Source organism: Anas platyrhynchos, chromosome 5 (assembly GCF_047663525.1).
Source record: "Anas platyrhynchos isolate ZD024472 breed Pekin duck chromosome 5, IASCAAS_PekinDuck_T2T, whole genome shotgun sequence".
Lineage (NCBI taxonomy): Eukaryota > Metazoa > Chordata > Aves > Anseriformes > Anatidae > Anas > Anas platyrhynchos.
In genome coordinates this window covers 65,090,059-65,109,805 of record NC_092591.1, presented here as the reverse complement: position 1 = coordinate 65,109,805, position 19,747 = coordinate 65,090,059, and the positions used below count along the sequence as shown (strand labels likewise).

At 39.1% G+C, this 19,747-nt stretch overlaps 1 protein-coding gene across 1 annotated transcript; it reads left to right on the top strand.

Moving 5' to 3' along the window:
• Positions 1 to 244: 244 nt before the first annotated feature.
• On the top strand, positions 245 to 13,643 carry LOC140002616 (death-inducer obliterator 1-like; the record flags this gene model as incomplete). The annotated part of the gene is made up of 5 exons (XM_072038526.1): positions 245 to 813; positions 1,324 to 1,477; positions 2,512 to 2,601; positions 3,248 to 3,452; positions 9,644 to 13,643. Coding segments are annotated over 5 exons (3,600 nt in total), but the record flags the coding sequence as incomplete, so codon positions are not given.
• Positions 13,644 to 19,747: the final 6,104 nt, after the last annotated feature.

The window sequence follows — 19,747 nt, the reverse complement described above, 5'->3', positions numbered from 1 at the left end:
TCCAGGAGCAGCAGAAGTCAACCCAAACTGTACAAAATGTAAATAGTGCTCCTTCTCTAGACGTTTTTAGCAGTATGTTGAAGGATACAACAAATGAACATCGAGCCCATCTTTTTGACCTGAACTGCAAAATCCGTACAGGTATCTACAGTGTTGACTTTGTCTGAAGTAAAAGAATTATTAAGAGCATTGCTTGCTTACTTGTTTTTCTCTTCAGACCTTTTCATTGTTAAACAGTAATCAAAAACACTTTAAAATTAATTTTGTAGGTCAGATTTCAGCATCTGAAGATGAATTACCACCGAAGAAGATAAAATTAATGGCTTCTGCTAAAAAAGCAGTGTCAAAATCTAAACCAGAAGTTCAGCGAAAATATGAAAGTTCTGCACCAGCAGCAGCAGCGGAGCCTGCTAAAGAGGCAGCCTCTGAAAACACAGAGGAAACCGAAGTTGCACCTGCAGCAGAAGCAGTTTCCCAGTCAAGCTTAGAAAGAACTTCCATTCCTACAACCCAAGGCCATGACAACACAGATACTTCATCTGAAGAACCTTCGACTTTTCCTGCCTCTTGCACTGGTGCAGTTGTCACAACTGTAACAGTTTCTGGCCGAGAGCCTAGAACACCAATGAGCGGCTCCTCTGGTACTACGACCACAGCCCTGCGTTCTGGTACTGCATCTGGTGAAGTTTTAACAGGGGAGACAAAGCAGGAAATGTCAAAACCAGTTATGACTGTCCCCAAATCAATATTAACAAAGCCATCGTCCTCAGCAGATCCAAGATACTTAGCTGTTCATCAGTCACCCAATATCAGGTGTGTATATTTAATAGTAAGCTAAGCCACTGAATCTCTGGTCTCGCTATGTTCAGTTTGTTTGTCCCCCTTTGCTTCTTACCCTCCCCTGCCAATAATCAAAAGGCATGTTCAACTTTAAATGCGATTACCTGAACTTTAAATTTTTAATTTGTCATCTCCTTGTTTAACTTCTCTAGTTGGTAAAATTTTCTGAGCATCGTTATATATTGACAGTAAAAATTCTTCAATGTGTTTTAACAGATAAATAAAACTTATAAGATATTTGACTTTAAATCTGCATGTGCATTCAAATATATTAAGTGTTTGTGAGGGTTGGTTTAAAGCTGCTCCAGACTTTCATCCTATATTGGATGAAAGTGGAAAACATTAACAAAGCATTTACTAAGGCTTCTGTTACTTGCTTTTTTAAAATAAAGTAATTGATCAATAAGAGGAGGGAAGAAAAGAAGAAGAAGGAAGCATTCTTACTGTGCTCTATAACGTTTCTCTTTTGGATTTGTTTTGCAGCGTTGCTGAGCCACGCTCACCTCAAGGCAGCGATACTTCTCTCTTCCTCTCTCGCCTCAACACCATTTGGAAAGGATTTATTAATCTGCAGAGTGTGGCCAAATTTATCACTAAAGCATATCCTGTCTCCGGGTGCTTTGATTATCTTAGTGAGGTTAGCACTGACATGTTTATGCGTTTAGAATGTATTGCAGTTCCTGTTGTTAGAAAGGCTGGGGTCACTGTGTATGGTGTTATATTGGACGTGTAACAAAAAAAAAAATTGCATCCCTTTAGTAATCTCCTTTAGTAATAGGAACAGTAGCCTGAGGCAGGGGGGAGGAGAGAAAGCCTTTTAAAAAAAATTCCTCACGTATTTGTGAAGAATTCTCATGTCTGTTAATATGTTTATATATATGTTAGTATCTAACATAGAATAATAGCTTGATTTCAAGATCAGGTTTTGACGAGAAGCATCATCAGCATGTGTTTTGAAAGAGATGCCTTGTTCTGCTCACAAACAGATGGATGGATCACTGATGTGATCTATTAGAAAAGTTTGGCCATTTATTAAAAATATCATCCTTTGATTAACTTTGATGCAACTGCTTTTCTATTTTGGGAGGGTGTACATTCAACTAATTAGGTAGTATGACAGCTTGTGATGAAACAACTGAGCAGTTACTTAACTTCTCTGAAGAAGTGTATTTGTTGTGATTGAGGGTTTCAGGCGTGTAGTTTAGGTCTTTTCTTAGGAGGGTTGGTGGCTCTCTTGTTGTTTTTGCTAAAACAGGTTTCACTGTCATCATGACAGGAAGCTAACTAGAATTCATATGGGTGCAAAAATTTCAGATCAATTGAAAGCGTAGATAAAAGCTATACTACATATAACAGGTTCCCTGTAAAAGCAAAGCTAACAAATAGAATCGGCTGATAGGCATCCAAAAGTATTTGACCTTCCACTGCTATCTTCGTCAGGCAGTGCTTTTTCTGTTTTGTGTGTACTGCCAGCCTTCCAGTAATATGCCATAATGAACTCCTTGCGTTTTGGAAACAGCCTGTCTGAAATTAGGAATGTATATGTGCAAGTTCAGTAAAACATAGTACTGTATTATCGCCTAAGCTACTGGGATGGGGCAATCTGTGCTGGTTCAAAACTGTAGCCTCTCTTTCCTTTTCTTATACGACCATGTAATGCTTCTTGTTTAGGATTTACCAGACACGATTCATATTGGTGGGAAGATCTCACCGAAGGCAGTCTGGGATTATGTTGGCAAACTCCAATCTTCACTTTGTAAGGTATTTACTTAAAATCCTTTGGAAAACCAGGAAGAAATATACAGCAGCTTTTGATAGAATTTCCTTGTTACTAATTTATATTGATGTCGATCATACCTAGAAAACTCCTGCTACCACTTATTCCATTGAAATTTTTGATTTATTGAAGAAACAGGTTTGCCTGTTGAGCTGCCAATCGTCTTTCCCCTGTGTAGTAGTTAAACATTCATACAACCTATTGTTTTTTAATGATTGAATATAAACAATCTATTTATTCAGTTACTGAAGATAGAAATTCAATTTTAAAAGACTAGGAAATTATTAGTAAGCGTATGTAATAAATTTTACTACTAAAACCCTTATGGATTTAGTAAAAATGAAGGCCAGTATGCAAATATAATCTAAGAATTTTCCATTTCTTTCATAATTATTTGAATATTCTGAACCTAAAGAGGTGTAGCTTGATGTGAGATACGTAAATAGTTGGTCTTTCTGAAAATGACAAAATTGATTCTGGTTTAATATTACCAATTGAATGACAGTATTTTCTTAAATCTTGGTTTAAAGCTGCTCCAGACTTTCATCCTATATTGGATGAAAGTGGAAAACGATTTTATTTGCTGATGTGTTACAGGTTGAATTTTTCCACTTTGATTTTGTATTTCAGGAATTGTTTTTGATTCGTTTGATTCGTTTCCATCCTGCCACAGAAGAAGAAGAAGTTGCCTATATCTCTCTCTACTCCTATTTTAGCAGTCGTCGTTGTTTTGGTGTTGTAACTAATAACAACAGACATGTCAAGAATCTCTACCTGATCCCACTGAGTTCTAAGGACCCAATTCCTTCCAACCTCTTGCCCTTTAAGGGACCAGGTAAGCACAAAATTTAGGGGAGGTTAACTGCTAGGTAAAATTACAAAACGAGTAAATCAGAGACCAATTGGTTTTGAATGTTTAATGTAAGCAGAATTAAAAAATACATAATTTTATAAAAACATTTTAAAAGTGTGCATATAGGAAAAAATTGCAAAGTCAATCATCTCAAGGTGACATGGTCTGAAACTCACATAGCCTTTCCAACAAGATAAATCTCTGCTGTTAGGAGGATTTGTTTACCCATCAAATGGAGTACATAGAACAGCCACTATATTGAGACAAACAAGCAAACATTATCAGAACATTCAACCGACCCTACTTTCAACAACCCATAAATCCACCAAGTTTTAGGTCCCTACAAGCCATGTGCTGTCCCCTAAATCACATAGGAGACTCTTATCCCACGGAGCAGTCAAGAAATCTCTGAAGACAAAGGTAACGTTTATGGTTTCACTACATTGTTGTTATCTCATGGTATGTATTACGCTGTGCATGCAATATGCATGTACACGGGGTCTGAAATATTCTGTGCTACCTGGATCAAGTTCCAGACAAATCACTGACTTCAGAACATTGGTTTGCCTGGGAGCAGGCAAATTCCTTTTGCGTAGGTGGCAGACAGTAGGTGGTATAGGTTGGTATATATTACGCTCTTCTATTTTTAGTTAGAGTTATCAGCAGTAATGTATGGCTCGAATTTGCTCCATCTTTGTGCATTGAACATGGAAACAGAAGAAATGAGAATGAATTCAGATGTGAAACACCTTTATATTACAAAATTTGAAGTCACCTTCATCTGAGGATGGAGGCGGTGCATATGCTTAGTTTCCAAATAAGTACCTTTTTTCATATAGAGTAACAGGTTGAGGAGCTTAAGAGCTACAGGTTACAATGAAGGCAATACTTCATTGTTGTAAGGATGGTGTGCAAAATACTAAACAGCGCAAAATAATTACACACTAAAACATGTAAGGAGCTGACCTTTCTGACAAGCTGACTGTCCTCTGCTACCCAAATACAAGTTTAGGACTAAACTCAATAAAGCATTCTCAGGGCTTATATTCATAAACAGAGGTGTGTTCTGCCTGGCCAGGTTTTCACATGTTAATGGCATACGACTCAAAAAACAGTAACAAAAAAACACCACCAACAAGTAATGTAATGCTAGGAAAATACTCTTCTTTCCTGCATGAAATTGCAAAGGGCGCTTGCTTTGTGTTCTTGGACAAGATTTTTCTCATACACTCTGAGCCTGTCTTAACCTGCTCTAGGGAAGCATTTAAATGATCTTCCCCTCCTTGCATTCTTGAGCAAACATAGGCTGTCCTTGTACATTATCTTTTATATTTCTGTTGTAGATTTCATTTCAAATGAAGCTTTTAAAGTGGAGGCCTGGCAAAAGTAGACAGACTTGTTAGTATTAGTATAGAAATGAGGAATGTCAGGCTGGTTTTTACAAAATGTAAATAGGAAAAGTTCTTTCAAAACTGGAGGTAATTGCCCAGAAGAAACATAGGTATAAACACTTGCAGGCATGTATTAATACCGCAGCGTAAAAGACTTGTAATACATACTTGTTACTGACATCTGACGGAATTTACTGTTTTTTATACCCAATAAAGATATTTTTTGGAAAGTGGTCATTGTCTCCTTAAATTTGTGTACCTTCAAATAGAGTTTAGCAAGTACTCAAAAAACATGACAGTGTAAGATACTTTGATAAATATGACTGGGGGCGGGAGGAGGGGGAGGACAATAATCCCATCACTCCAGAAGTCCTAGCTGGAAGATATTCCAGCTGTATCAACCAGCTCCATCAGGTGCATACGGATTATGAATCTGTTATGAATCCTGCTTTCTGATGGACTGGATTTGGAACACAACTGAGGACCTCTGACCTGCTGTAGTGCCTAGAAGATCTACAAAACTTTGTCATGGGTGATATAAATATAGAGGAACGTGGAAGGATATTCACATTTATTCACTTCAACCACCTCAGATATTTATTACCAGATATTATCTGTTGGTGGGATGTTCAGCATTGTGTTTTTTTTTTTTTTTTTTTTTTTCTGGTAGTTTACTGTATGTGAATTTGTTTGTCTCGTTTCACATACACACAACACTATTTAGCACTTTCATCTGTAGATCTGAAAACACTTTGAAAAAAAATTAAAAGGTATAATCAGTCATTATTAGCACTAGGAAGACGCACTTATGGAGGGATTTATTGGCAATGTTGGAAATGTATCGGGTACCATACATATTTAAAATAGAAGAATTTTAATTTAAAAAGTGTATCAGCAGAGGGCATGCCGCAGTATCTCTTCCGTTAGTTTAAGCTTGGAAGTGTTTTTAAGTATGAAGGCATGAAATCTCTTCAAGATATTTAGAGTACTCATACCAGTATGGAAAGCAGCAGTAGTAGAACAACATATTTTTGATGTCAGCCACTCCCATTCAGCAAATGTACCGTAATGTGCAGCAGTGTTACAGCGGTGGAAGTGATCTCTATCACTGAATCCAGATACACCAACTTGATAGTTTTCAATCATGCTTTCACAATTAACTGGGACAAGTATTTAAACGGCGTGTTGATAATGATTACAGCTTTGCTTGTATTGGTCTCTGCAGTTAAAAGTGTGGCATAGGTCTGTTCCCTAAGTTTTGCCATCAGTGTACAGAAATTAGGGATGTATCCTTAGTGGTACAGTTAACTTCCTAGCAGCTGCGGATGGTAGGGACAATATGTGGCCATTACGTAGATAAATACTGCAAAACTGATTTCATGAAAATAAAAAACGTATTTAACGAAAAAAAAAAATAAATTAATCCCATAGTAATATTTAATACATCTTGTTTAAATAGATTTAATTACAGGATGTAACTTCTTAACACCATCGTGGTCTTCAAATGCAGAATGCATTTAACAATATTTTATAAATAATTTAGCATCAAAAGCTACTAACATAGCTTGCAGCACTTAAAATGCTTGCTTGTGAAAGATAGTTATTGAGCAATAGTTGGAGACTGCAGCCAACATTTTCATGTAGTTATTACCTAAAATTAGGCACTTAACCTATTTATGGATATTGAAACCTATTTACGGATATGGAAATGGAATGGGACTGAGCTTTGAAGTGCTGGTCTGGCTGTATATTTCCATCCAAAAGAAGCACTTACTGTGTGATCGCTTTGGATTGAATGAATTTAGAAACTGGGTTAGGCATCTGTTGAAAACTACAGTATCAAAATGTAAAATTGTAATGGATTTCTTCTCTGACCAAACTAAACAGATTCAGTTATAACCGTTGTTAATTTAGCTTTGGAATTTATCTTGAACGTGTGTTTAAGTTTTACTCTGATTTTATTAGCGACGATCTCTGTCTCTTACAGGGATTCAGAACTGTTTTTCTATCTTTTTGCTGTTAATTTTAGATACACAGTCCAATAGATTTTTGAAACCTGCTCGTTTCAATTAGTCAGTGTTTGAGATGCATGTTGTGACTAGTTGGATAAATCACAGGTCTCTGCAGAAGGGCAGATAACCAATACGCTAACGACAGAAGAACAGTGAATGCTTACGAGGAGTTGTAGGGTGAACACAGATTTGAGAGATCCTCTGCACGGGTCGATGCTGACCAAATGTGGAGTCCTTACTCACATGCTGATAAAGAAAAAATGTAAAGCAGTCACTCAGAGTGAATCATACCTAACTATTGAGTCTCTTCAGAGTGTACACAGTCTTCCCAAGTAAGCTGTCTTTTGAGCTATGCCCTGATGTTATGTATTAATGTAACTTCATCTGGGGTAGTAAACTATAGTGATCAGAATTGCTAGGATTGCTTTTAGGCAGTGGGTTGAAAGGAGTTTTTAACTGGGTGAATCAAGGATTTGTGATCCTTTCCAAATAATCTTAGATTCACCAAAGATAATTACTTGTTTAGTTCCTGTCCTGCCTCCTTTCGTTGTACATCTTGCCGTCCCTGCCCTCTCACAAGGGCAATCTGTATAGAATTATAAGCAAACTAAATTATAAGCAAGTCTTAGTTTTGGTTAGTATAGCTAGGTCATTTTCTTGATGCATTGATAATTCGTGTGTGTATATATATATATTTCTAACCATGGAAGAAAGTGAAAATTGGCAACACAAAATACTGAAATACTCTATCTGGAGGAAAAAACTTGGCACTGAATTTTAAATGTACAAGTAGGAAATAATATGTGCTACTAAATGAAAAATAGAAGTTTATTTAAACCAGCATGGCCAACATCCTCTCAACCACAGAACTATGTAAAACTCAAACACTGAACTTTGAAGTAATCTGAAATCAGCTGTGGAACTAGAATGCATTCAATCAAATTTCAGTGTTATTTTTTTTCAAAATACTTAAAATGAGAGCTGCTTCTGATAGGAAACTTCAAGTAGATTTTGCATTGGCCCCAATTTTTTCTGTCTTTTTGCAAAGACCTTCTAGTGAGTAACCAGATTTTGCTGGTCTCTCCATTCTGTGGCTAAAACAGGCGTGCTGCACTATTACCAGTCACAGTCAGAAGAACACAGAATTTCAGAATTTAGGCAGGTTACTGCTTAATGAAATATTTATGCTTAATGAAGCTGTGTTGAAGAAGTCATCGTCTTGATTTACCTGGTTATAATCCTCTTGCTGAGGAAACCTCACATTGAACTTAAGAAATAGGCTTACCTCATTTCATTCTTTCTTAGCGTACGTGAATATAATTTCAGCTATACAAATAAAAACAGCTGATGTAATTTTCTCATAAGATAGTAAATTTAGGAGCCCCCTTAAAACTTTGAATTCCGTTGTTTCAGCAAAGGTTCATACTTATGACTGGTAATGGCAAATAGAATTTATCTGCAACTATGGGAAGTTTGGGTTTTTGCTGGTATCAAGAAGTTTTCAGTGGCAATAATTAGTTATTTATAAGTTGTTCCTTAGTGAGCAGTTGGTTTTGTTTAGTAAGAGACTAAAGATATACATAAATTCATATATTACACCTCTTTTAAACTCTTACTTAAGGGTCATGAATATAAGGGACAGTGTAGGTTTTAGAGTCCTCATCGTATAACCACAGTAAATCTCTTTGCTGTTAGTTTCATTTCTGTATTATTGGTTCCTTGCTGGATGCAAATATTAATATGGCTCCCAAATGAGGATCTCAAGTCACTAAATCCAGAAGTTAAAATCCTCTCTTTATATGTTTTTTCTACATTTGCCACTGACTGTATGTTAAAGGATTTATTCCCTGCTCTTTATTCTGGTTGTATTTGTCTTCCACGAGTGCCTGTGGGAAATGTGAATGTACAAGGAAGGAATACAATAATGTGAAACGGACCTTCAGCTGTTTGCATTTTTCCTCTTTATGGGAAACTTTCTGGTCATTTCTGGAAATGCTTCTCCAGGGATTCAAGCCTGAAGCTTTCACAATGGAGTAATTCTGCTCACATTTCTTACTTAGGGAAGGGTCTGTGGCATCAAACTCAATTCTACAACAGTGTTAAAAGTCACCTTGATGGAATGGTGTAAATGTCAGTCCGGTATTTTAGCACAGATTAGAACAGAAATGTAATTATTAAGTTTAACAATGCCTCGTGCTTTCTTTGTAACAGAAAGTGAAGTGTTTGTTGTTGTTGTTTGTCTGTTTGTTTGTTTTAATAGCATTAGTTTTTTTCTCTTTATTTCTAGTTCTTCAATTCCAACGTAGCCCTACAGAAAGTTAGATTGCTTGTCCAGGTTTTCTCACTTATCAGTATCTCTGTGTATATAAGGTATTTGCAAAGCATTTAGAAAGGAAATATTTGATTGGGGGAGGAAGCGGACAATAATAAGTAGAAAGTAATAATACAAAAATAGGAAAACTTTCTTTAATTTTTGAACAGCAGAGACATTTACAAGGACATCTTTCAGTAAGATTCACCTGTTACTGCAATATTAAAAAAATATCAGGGAAAGAATTAAAACATTTTTAGTTACTGTATACAAATTTATATAAATAGTAATTAAATATAGACACATAGGCTTATGGGATAATGTCACTGCATGAAATTTAGAAGAACTGTTACTGTTATGACTCATAGCTGCCATTATATAAAATGATAAGTCCCTATTGAGAACACAGATAAAAAATAGTAGTTTTTTTACACATGCAATCTTTGTGTTTCCTTTCAGGTCTCGAGTCTTCACGTCCGAATTTAATTCTTGGATTGGTTATCTGTCAGAAAGGGAAGCGTCTTGCTACTACCATGGATACAGACAAAATAGAGAAAAAGCGCAGCCGAATTCAGGTGCAAGAGGAAACAGAAACATCGCTGTACTCTAAGGGGCCAGTAGCTTCTTCACAAGAAAAGAAAACTCCGAAATACACACTGTATTCGGGAGACTCAGCTGTAAGTACAACACTACCTGGATCTCCTCCACCTCCACCCCCACTTCCCGTTCCAGAAACCTCATCAGTTACACCTTCAGTATTAAAAATACCGTCCTCGACTAAGAGTGGAACCACAAGTACTGTACCACCACCAGTTTCAGCTACCGCTTCTACAAGTGCTACTGCTACGCATTCTTCATCCTCAGAAACTACCACACCTGTTGAGTACATCCCCCAGACACTTTTTGGTAAAAAGAAGACTTTTGAACCTCTTGCTAAGGAGACTGAAACTGTCCAGTCTTCAAATCAGGAAGCTAAAGCAGCTGTGGATGGAGGTGTGTCAGCTGTTCCTTTGCTAGATCCCATTGTACAACAGTTTGGACAGATGTCAAAAGACAAAGCTATAGAAGATGAGGAGGATGACAGGCCATACGATACCGAAGAAGAAGATGATCCAGAGAAAGCTTTTGAAATGCAGACCGGTGAAAGCAAAAAACTGTATAGTGTGGAGAAGCCCAGTAACACAGCAGAACTAAAGGACGAGGCCTATGATCTGGAAGACAAAACTATCTTGGAGGAAGCAAAAGTTACGGTTGATGATTTACCTAACAAAATGTATACAGACACTAAAAACACTTCCGTGGAAACACCTGCCTCGTATGTGCCAGATTTATCTGCGTCTTCATCCTTGGTGGAACTGCAAAAAATGTTAGAAGAATTAAACAAACAATTAGAAGAGCAGAAACGACAAACTGAGGAGCAAGAAGAAGCCCTCAGACAACAACGAGCAGCTGTTGGTGTTTCAGTGGCTCACTTCTCGGTGTCTGATGCTTTAATGTCACCTCCACCAAAATCTTCCCTAATAGAGACTGAATTGTTCCATCAGGACCAAGAGGCTGCGCAAAAAGTAGATTTACCTTCATCTTCCAATCAGCAAGCACAAGTTTTAAACCAGAGCTGTGACCCTCAAGCGAGTTTTCCAAACACTTTGCAGACTTCACTTGGTAAGGAAGATAAAACTTTAATTCCTGCTACTCAGCTTAGTTACGGTGGTGATAACTGGGTTTCCAGTGAAAAGCCTCCTGCAGTGCTCCAAAAAGAGGCACCTAATAGCAAGTTTGAAAATACTGTTCAAGTTACTTTGGAAAATGTGAGTCAAGCAGTTTCTGCAGAACCTTCTACATCCAGGCCTTTACGTAAAGTGCTGCTTCTGACACCTCCAAGTATGTCTTTTCAGCCTAATTTCTCCACATCTAATGACAGTCAGTCTTTGCAAGATATGCACAAAGTATCCTGGTCAAACGAGGCAAATCCAATGTTTACTTCTCAGGAAAAGGGACCTGGTCACTTTGAACCAGACAGGGGTCTTTCTGCGGTGCAATACGAAGAACAAAGAAACCCTCAGCCTCATCAATTTGTAGAACAAACTGAATCTCCACCAGTTCAGGGTGAGGGTGGACCTCTCCCACAGCACTTTGAGGAGAACCGAGCTGGAGGTCCGTTTTCTTTGTCTGGGCAGAAAGGAGGACCTCCAGCACCACTGATGCTCAATGCACACGGAGGACCTCATGGAGCTAATTTTAGAGGCCCAGCGCCACAGTTCTCAGAAGAGCATGTTTCTCCAAGTAACGATGGACAAAGAGGATCTGCCCCTGGAAGATTTGGAAGTCAAAAGGGTCCCATTCCTTCCTTATTTTCTACACAGCATGGACCACAGTCGCCACAAAATATGAAGCCAACCCCAAGACCACTCCTGGACCTTCCCAGTCATCCACCAGGCCACAGAAAGGAGACGTGGGAGGAAGCTGGGCCGTCTGCACCTCTTTCTGGTATTCCTGGGCAAGGGCCCGAGTCAGAAGGACAGTGGTCAGGATCTGACTTCCGAGAAGGCAAAAATCTTGAATTTAGAGGCCAGACATTTGAAGGGAGACAGAGAGAGAGATACGAAGGAGGAAGTAAAGACAAGGTTTTAGATCAGCCAGAGCCTCAGCAAGCAGATAATCGACAAAGCAGACCCTTTGAGGAAAGACAAAGGGATCGAGAACATGGCAGACCTTGGGAAACAGACCGTGGCAGAAACTGGAACAGAGACAGGGACTGGGAGAGACACAGAGATAAAGAATGGGATAAAAACAGAGACAGAAACCAACGTGACAGAGAACGATCAAGAAGCAGAGACAGAGATCGTGACAGAGACCGAGACCGGGATCGAAGCAGGGAAAAAGAGCGAGATCGAGACAGAGATCGAGATCGTGAAAGAGGAAAAGATCGGAAAGATCGGAGTAAAAGTAGGGAGATCGGTAAAGAGATGAAGCCAGAAACACCTAAGGAAGGTCAGAAACCAACAGAAGCAGAAGCTTCATCTTCCACTAATCAGTCATAGAACTATAACTGCTGTTATATTTTCCATAGATAATATACACCACTGCAAGGACTGAGTCAATGTCTTCTGTATATACTGTATATTCTCACCTTTGCAAAAATGCTGTTGTAAATCTAGCCTTACAAAATGTACTGACAAATTAGCAATTTTTGAACAACTGTGAACGACAATATTCAAATAGGTAAAAGGCAAGAACATACTGGACTTTCACTTGCTGCATTTTGTGCATAATGTTTTTCTTATAAAAATTCACAGCGTTACCTGTTCTGAGATTTTGTTTTTTCTACTTGCATCTTTACCTTAAAATTTCCATTTACAGTACAGAAATGGAAAAAGTCTAAGAAGAGCCCATATTGTTTTTTAAAATTATAAGGTTATGTTTTCCAGTAACTTGAATTGTAATTTTGTAAAAGAATTTAATCAAGACCTTAGGAGCCATACCTTTACATCTCATGTATGTGATATTTTGGTGTCAAAGTTGTTCCCACAGCACACGCTTTAAACAAGGAGTCAAATATTGCTGTCTTGTTTATTTTACAATGCAAGGGTCATGCGTATTTAGGAGAAGGCTGCAGAAGAACAGTGTTACTGATTATTGGACGGAGGATTTGAAAATGGAATGTTATAAGCTTAAAGTGCACTATCTTCCTTTTTATATACAGGTATTTTGTGTTTTGAAATCCATCTGTTAAGTGTACAACAACGAAAAAAAACGTACCTAGTTTTTCATGTGGATGAGGGGTTTTTAATTTCACATTTTTACAAACCTGCAATTAAAGAGTATATAAAAGTAGCACCTTTATAACCAGCAAAAAAATTAAAAAAATCAGACATCTATTGGCAAAGAGCTAAGACTACAAATGAATTGGTATACCAAAGGAAAGAAAAAGAAGTTTGTTAAATAAAAGAAGTTTATTAAATGGGCCATGGAATTTATTTCTTCGATTTAAATTAATTATGTGGGACATTTCTTGGGTTTTCTTTTGGCAGAACCTTGCTGGAAATTTAAGAAATGTCTCCATTTTCCTGTACTTTCCACTCTAAAAGTGTTTTGCTCCTGAAAAAAAGAAAAGAAAAAAAAAAAGTGTCACTGTTGTCAGACCCTGCTTATGCTGGTAGTGTATATAAGACTGTCCACTGAAAAAGGTATAAAACTGCATTAAGTTTGAACAGAAGATTGGTAATATTAATTATTAGTAATATTAATTATTAATTATTTAGTAATTTTAATAATTATCAATTATTAATTATTTAGTAATATTAATTATTAGTAATATTGGTCTGTATTCTGAACCCGTAGACAAAATGTTAAAATGCAAAGAGGCGGTATTAAATGCAAACATCTACTATGGTGTAAGATTTTTCTTAATGAGATGTTTTTAATTTAAAGATATACGTAAAAGTATGCAAAAAGCAAGTGTGTTTGTTTAGGTTTACTTGATAGAAATTTCTGTAAATTGTATTTTATATGACGACTTCACAGGTTTTTGTTACTATAAGTAGAATAAACATCTACAGTGAAACGTTGTCCATTTCTTAAATCTGTACATGTGTATTATTTTCTAACTAGCTTTGCTACTTCTCAACATGCCACCACAAGAGGCTGATGGCACACAAGTTTCATTTCCATCTGTTTAACAAAAGGTATTTTAGAGGATGCCACCACACCCAACTGATACTTCCTTGTAGGTGTTCTGAAAAACATGTGAAAGTCTGTTCTTGTGATTTTTTCTCTCAGTTCTAACACATGCCCATATTTATTCTGAAGATTTTGTTGTTTGAGTTACTTTCAGATTTTACACCAAAAAGATCTGGAGAAATGAATAATTAAGTAATCTATTTTGGCGTTGAGCTGTGGAAATACTAGATTCCCGAACCTTTCATTGTTGTGAAATAGATAGGTGAAAGTTTTATTTTTCCTTATAGGAAATGCTCTTTTATCACAGATTAGTTTGGAGAATCTGTTCACCGTTAAGGAACCGTAAATGCACCTCGCTCATTTTCATGGCATGATGCGCTAATACCACTTGACAACTCCTCGGTAGGCCTTGCGGGGTTGGAGCTGCCCGGGGGGAGCCTTCGGTCCCCTCAGCGCTAGGGTGGGCTGAAGGGGCGGCGGGGACCCTCCTGTGTTGGCATACTGCTCTCTGAAAAGAGTACTCACTTCTGGTAACTTTTCCAAACGCGCACCAGAAACAGCGCCCATCAGAAGATGGTGCTGGCTGGGGGGCATGCTCGCCTTGCAGCTGAGGCAATGGACTCATATGAGGCAGTGAGCTGCTGCCAGAAAAGGCAGTCCTGCTCCTTCCCCGCGCTCGGCTGTGTGCTCCTGCCCTCCTGTGCATTGGATACAAGAGCTGTGCAAGGACAGCGTGAGTTGGTGCAGCTGGATTGTCTGGCAGAACACTAATCCTGTCAGTAAACCAAAAAAATCTGTCAGGGCCTATCCATTTTGTCATAGTCAAATTGGGATATGAGGGTGTTTTATTTTTTTTTTTAAGATGAGGTTGTTAACATATGTAGGTGTCATGGTTCCGCTCGAGTGGGCAGCCGAGCTCCACCACAGCCGCTCTCTCACTCCCCCTCCTCAAAGAGGAATGGGGAGAAAATATGTGAAAAGGGCTCTAGGGTTGAGATAAGGTCAAGAAAATCACGCAATAATTATTGTAACGGGCAGAACAGATTCAGCATAAGAAGATAGATAGTAAGATTTATTGCTCATTACTAATAAGTGAGAGAAGTGAGAAACAAAGGAAAGAAACCAAAAGCACCTTCCCCCCCCTCCACCCTCTTCCACCTCCTCCCCCCGAGCGGCGCAGGGGAAACGGGGGAATGGGGGTTATGGTCAGTCTACAGCACTTCTTCTCTGCCGCTCCTTCTCGGTCACTCTCGTCCCCTGTGCTGTGGGGTCCCACCCACGGGATACAGTCCTTGATGAACTGATCCGGCGTGGGCTTCCCACAGGCAGCAGCTCTTCCAGAACTGCTCCAGATATGGGTCCATACCATGGGGTCCATCCCTCAGGAGAAAACTGCTCCAACCTGGCTCCCCCACGGGCAGCAGCTCCTGCCAGGTCACCTGCTCCTGCGTGGGCTCCTCTCCACGGGCTACAGGTCCGGCCCGGAATCTGCTCCAGCAGGGCTCTTCCACAGGCGGCAGCCTCCGTCGGTGCAGGGCCACCTGCTCCACCGTGGTCTCCTCCACGGGCTGCAGCGTGGAACCCTGCTCCACCGTGGTACTCCATGGGCTGCAGGGGGACATCCTGCTTCACCATGGTCCTCACCACAGGCCGCAGGGGACTTGTGCTCCGGCGCCTGGAGCACCTCTCCCCCTCCTTCTGCACTGACCTTGGCACCTGCAAGGCTGTTTCTCACTCCCTTGACTCTCCCGGCTGCTGTGTGGCGCAGCGTTTTTTCCCTGTCTTAAATATGCTCTCACAGAGGCGCAAAACAACATCGCTTATTGGCTCAGATCTGGAAAATAATGGGGCCCTTCCCAAAAATGGGGCGGCTTCTAGATCTTTCTCACAGAAACCACCCCTATGGCCCCCTGCTACCAAAACCTTGCCACGTAAACCCACTACAGTAGGATGTAAGTACCTTCAATACTTTGTCAAAACACACACACCACTTCACTATCCTTCAAATGTAGTGAGGTGTCCTGCAGATTTGAGAAAGTACTTCACAGGTGTTCTGAAACACCGAATAGCCTATGTAGTGTAGGTATCTTTTACTACATGCAGAATCCCTGCCAGCAAGTAGTTAGGTAGACAGTTGTAATTATAAAGTAGTGTTTTAGTTTGTGAGACTGTTAGACTTCCATGAGGCTGAAATATCTGCTCATTTTCTGTTGGCTAAAGAAGCATTGAGTTCTGTGCTCTACTGTAGAAACATTTCAAAATAGCCATGACATGAACTGGCAGAATAAAGGATGCTTGTGCATCTTTCTTCTTGAACCCATACTGATGCTGCTGCCTATCAACCCTGGGAACTTCAATCTACCTTTGTGCTAGTGCCATTTATTTATTTATTTTACATGTATATAGTTTTACCATGATATAGCCGTTGGAACACAGGAAGGTTTGGGGCACGGATATATTTTTTATACACACAATATCTTAACTGCTGTTCTTAGTTCTATCAGCGTGCTTGTTAACTAATTTGAACAGATGATAAAACTGTAAGTACGGAATGTAAGCTTAGTATTTCATGTTTTGTACTTCTGCTGCAACCCAAAAGAACTAAACTCATAGCACCGAGGACCGAATTGTACTGTGGTCATTTTGAACCCTGAGCTGTGCTGTCCTGCCGCTCCGTAGTGAGACAGAGGTGCGCTGTCCCACCGGCCTGAAGAGACAAGTCTGGGCAGAAGATAAACCAGGAACCAGAAGTAGAGAAATTCTCACAACCTTATTGTACACATATTTTGGATATTCATCTTCTAGCTTTTCAAGACTGTTCATTCAAAGTAGTTCAGCTTTTTACCTCAGTGTCTTAAGTTCCAGGTGCCTCATTAGACCAAACTGAAAATGTCACTGATAGTTTCTGATCCCTGTTCTCCTTCCTGGGATAGCTCAATGCCTCCTGACGGATAGTGTAAGGTTAGTGGGGTAGGCTTTGGGAGATAATAGAAACAGAAGAGAAGTCCGTGTGAGTCCAGCTCAACATCCCCCGGGTTTGTGTTCAGTTTGTCAGTACTTGAGACCAGTCCCTAGGGAAAAGTACGGGAACAGTGGGTGAACAAGAAGTTCAATCTCTAGTCAGATCTTCACGCTCTTTGGAATGATTTAATGTAGTGTGTTTCATCTTACACTTCAGATAATTTTCACTCAGAAAGCTTTAGCAAGGCATCCACTCACAGTGGATCCACATAGCTAGTGCTTCTGCATCCTCCTCTTCACTTTGTATTCCAGGCAATGTTTAGCACCTGCTTCTCTGCCTAGCCTTATGAAAATTCAGGTACAGCATCGGTTTTATGGTTCATCTTAACCACCAGCTTGTGTATTGGTGGTGAAACATGCTGGCAGTAAGAGGCAGTGTAGTGCAGCTCGTTACAAGCTTGCGTTCTGCTGGAGGTGCCTACTACAAATGCTCAGCGTCTAACAGAATTTAACGACCGGCCAAGGTGGGAAGGCTGTTTCACTCAGAAATGAGTAGTGACATTGTTTCTTAGGTAATCCAAATCTTCCCCTTTCTGAGGTGTATTTCTATTCAAACAGTATGCTGTTAGAGGATTTCTTGAACTGGGCGAACTGGGCTTCAGAAGGGCGCTCCCTACCTTTGTCCCCCTCAAGTCTGAGAAAAATCGGTTGTTAGACCCTTCCTGATAATGTCTGCTCTCACTGTAGCAGGTATGGAAGACCAAAAGGGTCCATTTGGTTTGTGGTGAAATTAACCAAAGTTGAATTTCTGCATCCTTCTCGGGAAGCACATAGCTCTCTGCAGATGGGGCTGTGGGACTAATTCTGATTACAAGACCTTGCTAGCTAAAAACATCAGATAATAATTAAAAAATTAAGAAATCACAAACTGGTCAGTAGTCAAATGCAGATTTATGAGGAGACAAAAGACTTTTGGGGAATTAACTTTAGCTTTTCTAATCAGAACAACTTCATCTCAGGAGTTGTTTCTTGGTTTCCCTCGGAACCTTCGTGCTGTCACAACAAATGTGTCACGGTAACTCTGCCCACGGTAACTCTGATGTCCTGTAAACGATACTTCTGGCAAACTGAAGTGGAGCACATCACGTTTGCTGGATGGAGAGTGTGTTTTGGCTTATTACGTTTTGCTGAACTGTTCCCGTCAGTGCCAAAATGTGGACAGGTGAAATGCAACCTACAGAAATGCTTGTTTTTAAAGTCCTGTGCAATTATAACTTCAGTATATGGAGTCTTCGCTTGTAATTTGTAAATTTTCTTGTGCATTATGTGTATTGTCAATATATTGATGTTAGAAAAAACATTAAATGGCAGTTTGGGATATTGTGAATGGAATAGTTGGTGGGAATTAAATAGCCGCAGTTTGAGCAATGGTTTTAATATTTAATTATTAAATATTATAGTATTAAATCTAGAGTTTAACTGGAAAGTAAATGAGAAGATCTGATAGTTTATAGCCACAGTGTGATACTCATACTAGCAACCAAATGGCTTGAACGTATATATACTTTGTGAAAATGTTTGTTTGTTTATTTTGAAGTTTAATCATGAAGTCCAACTCAGGAATCTTTGAAGGTGGTGTCTTTTTTTTTTTTTTAATTTTCTTGCATAGCTTGTGACTGAGATTTTCAACCTTTACAACCAAAATGCAACTCTTTTAAACTCTTCAGACAGTCTCTGAGAAGTGCTCTCTGCAGGATCAAAGGCAAACTTCTTCTTAAAAAAGTCAACTTTTACACATTTTTTAAAAAGGCTTTAAAAATGGATGGCTTAAATTATATACTTGGTAGTTCTCCAGAGGTATTTCACAGACTTCCTTATAGGTTGACAGCTGGTCTTCATAAACAGGAAGTTATAATGTTAAGCATTTAATACTGCATTTTCTTCTTTGTTTTAACAGCTACTGCATCTGGAAGTAGTCAAGCAAAAACACAAGCTAGCCCTATCCAGTCGCAGCCCAACTCGCAGATTCGACAATATATTCGTCAGTCCCTAAAAGAAATGTTATGGAAGAGGTGGGTGGGAATTCAAAGCACTTATTTTATATAGGAAACTACAACTAGAAGTAAAGGGTTAGCCTGCAGAGTTTTGTTTCTTTCTTGCTAAGTGATACTAAGGGATTTAATTTGTGCTAGAAATTACTACAAGTATTTTTAGCATTAGAGCTTTATTAAAAATAAAAAATCTGATGCCAAATAATTGGGCATGTGAAAAAGCCTTTAAAAAAACGTCACTATCCCATTTGTAGTGAGAGACAATTACAGTTGAAGAATTAAATCACAGCATAGAGATGTTTATAATGCAGGTGACCTGAAGCTGATATCTGGCAATGGTGGTGTTTGGAGATGTAGGGGTTGTACGAAGCATAGTGTAGGGAATATCACAGTGAAAGGTTGCAAGGGCTTGCTGAGGCAGAGGTTCCTTCTTCTCCCAAAGTTAGCAACTGTATTACTTTTTTTTTTTTTTAAAAAAAAAAAAAAAAAAGCTGAAACATTGTCCCACAAATATTAAAGCTCTTGTCAGCTGTCAAGACTTAGGCCACTGTGCTCTGGTAGTGTCTCTGAAATAGAAATGCTGTTCACAGTGGAGGGTCTAAGATTAAAACTGAAGTGTTTTAGCTCCCTCAGTAGCTCATGACAAAAAACAACAACAAAAAACTAATTGCAGTGTCATGAGTAGGAGGATTTGTAAGGACTGACCTGGCTTCAGTTCGTTAAGGCTGTCTTCCGTGGTCTTCTGTAGACAGTAGCAAAAGGTTGCCATTGTTGACATTTTGAGGTCCTGAGATAGACTTTGGCTTTGAAATGTGTTTTAAGGAAGTCCTCACTGAGTGAATAAAAGCGTGGTTAACTCCTTCCTCTGAAA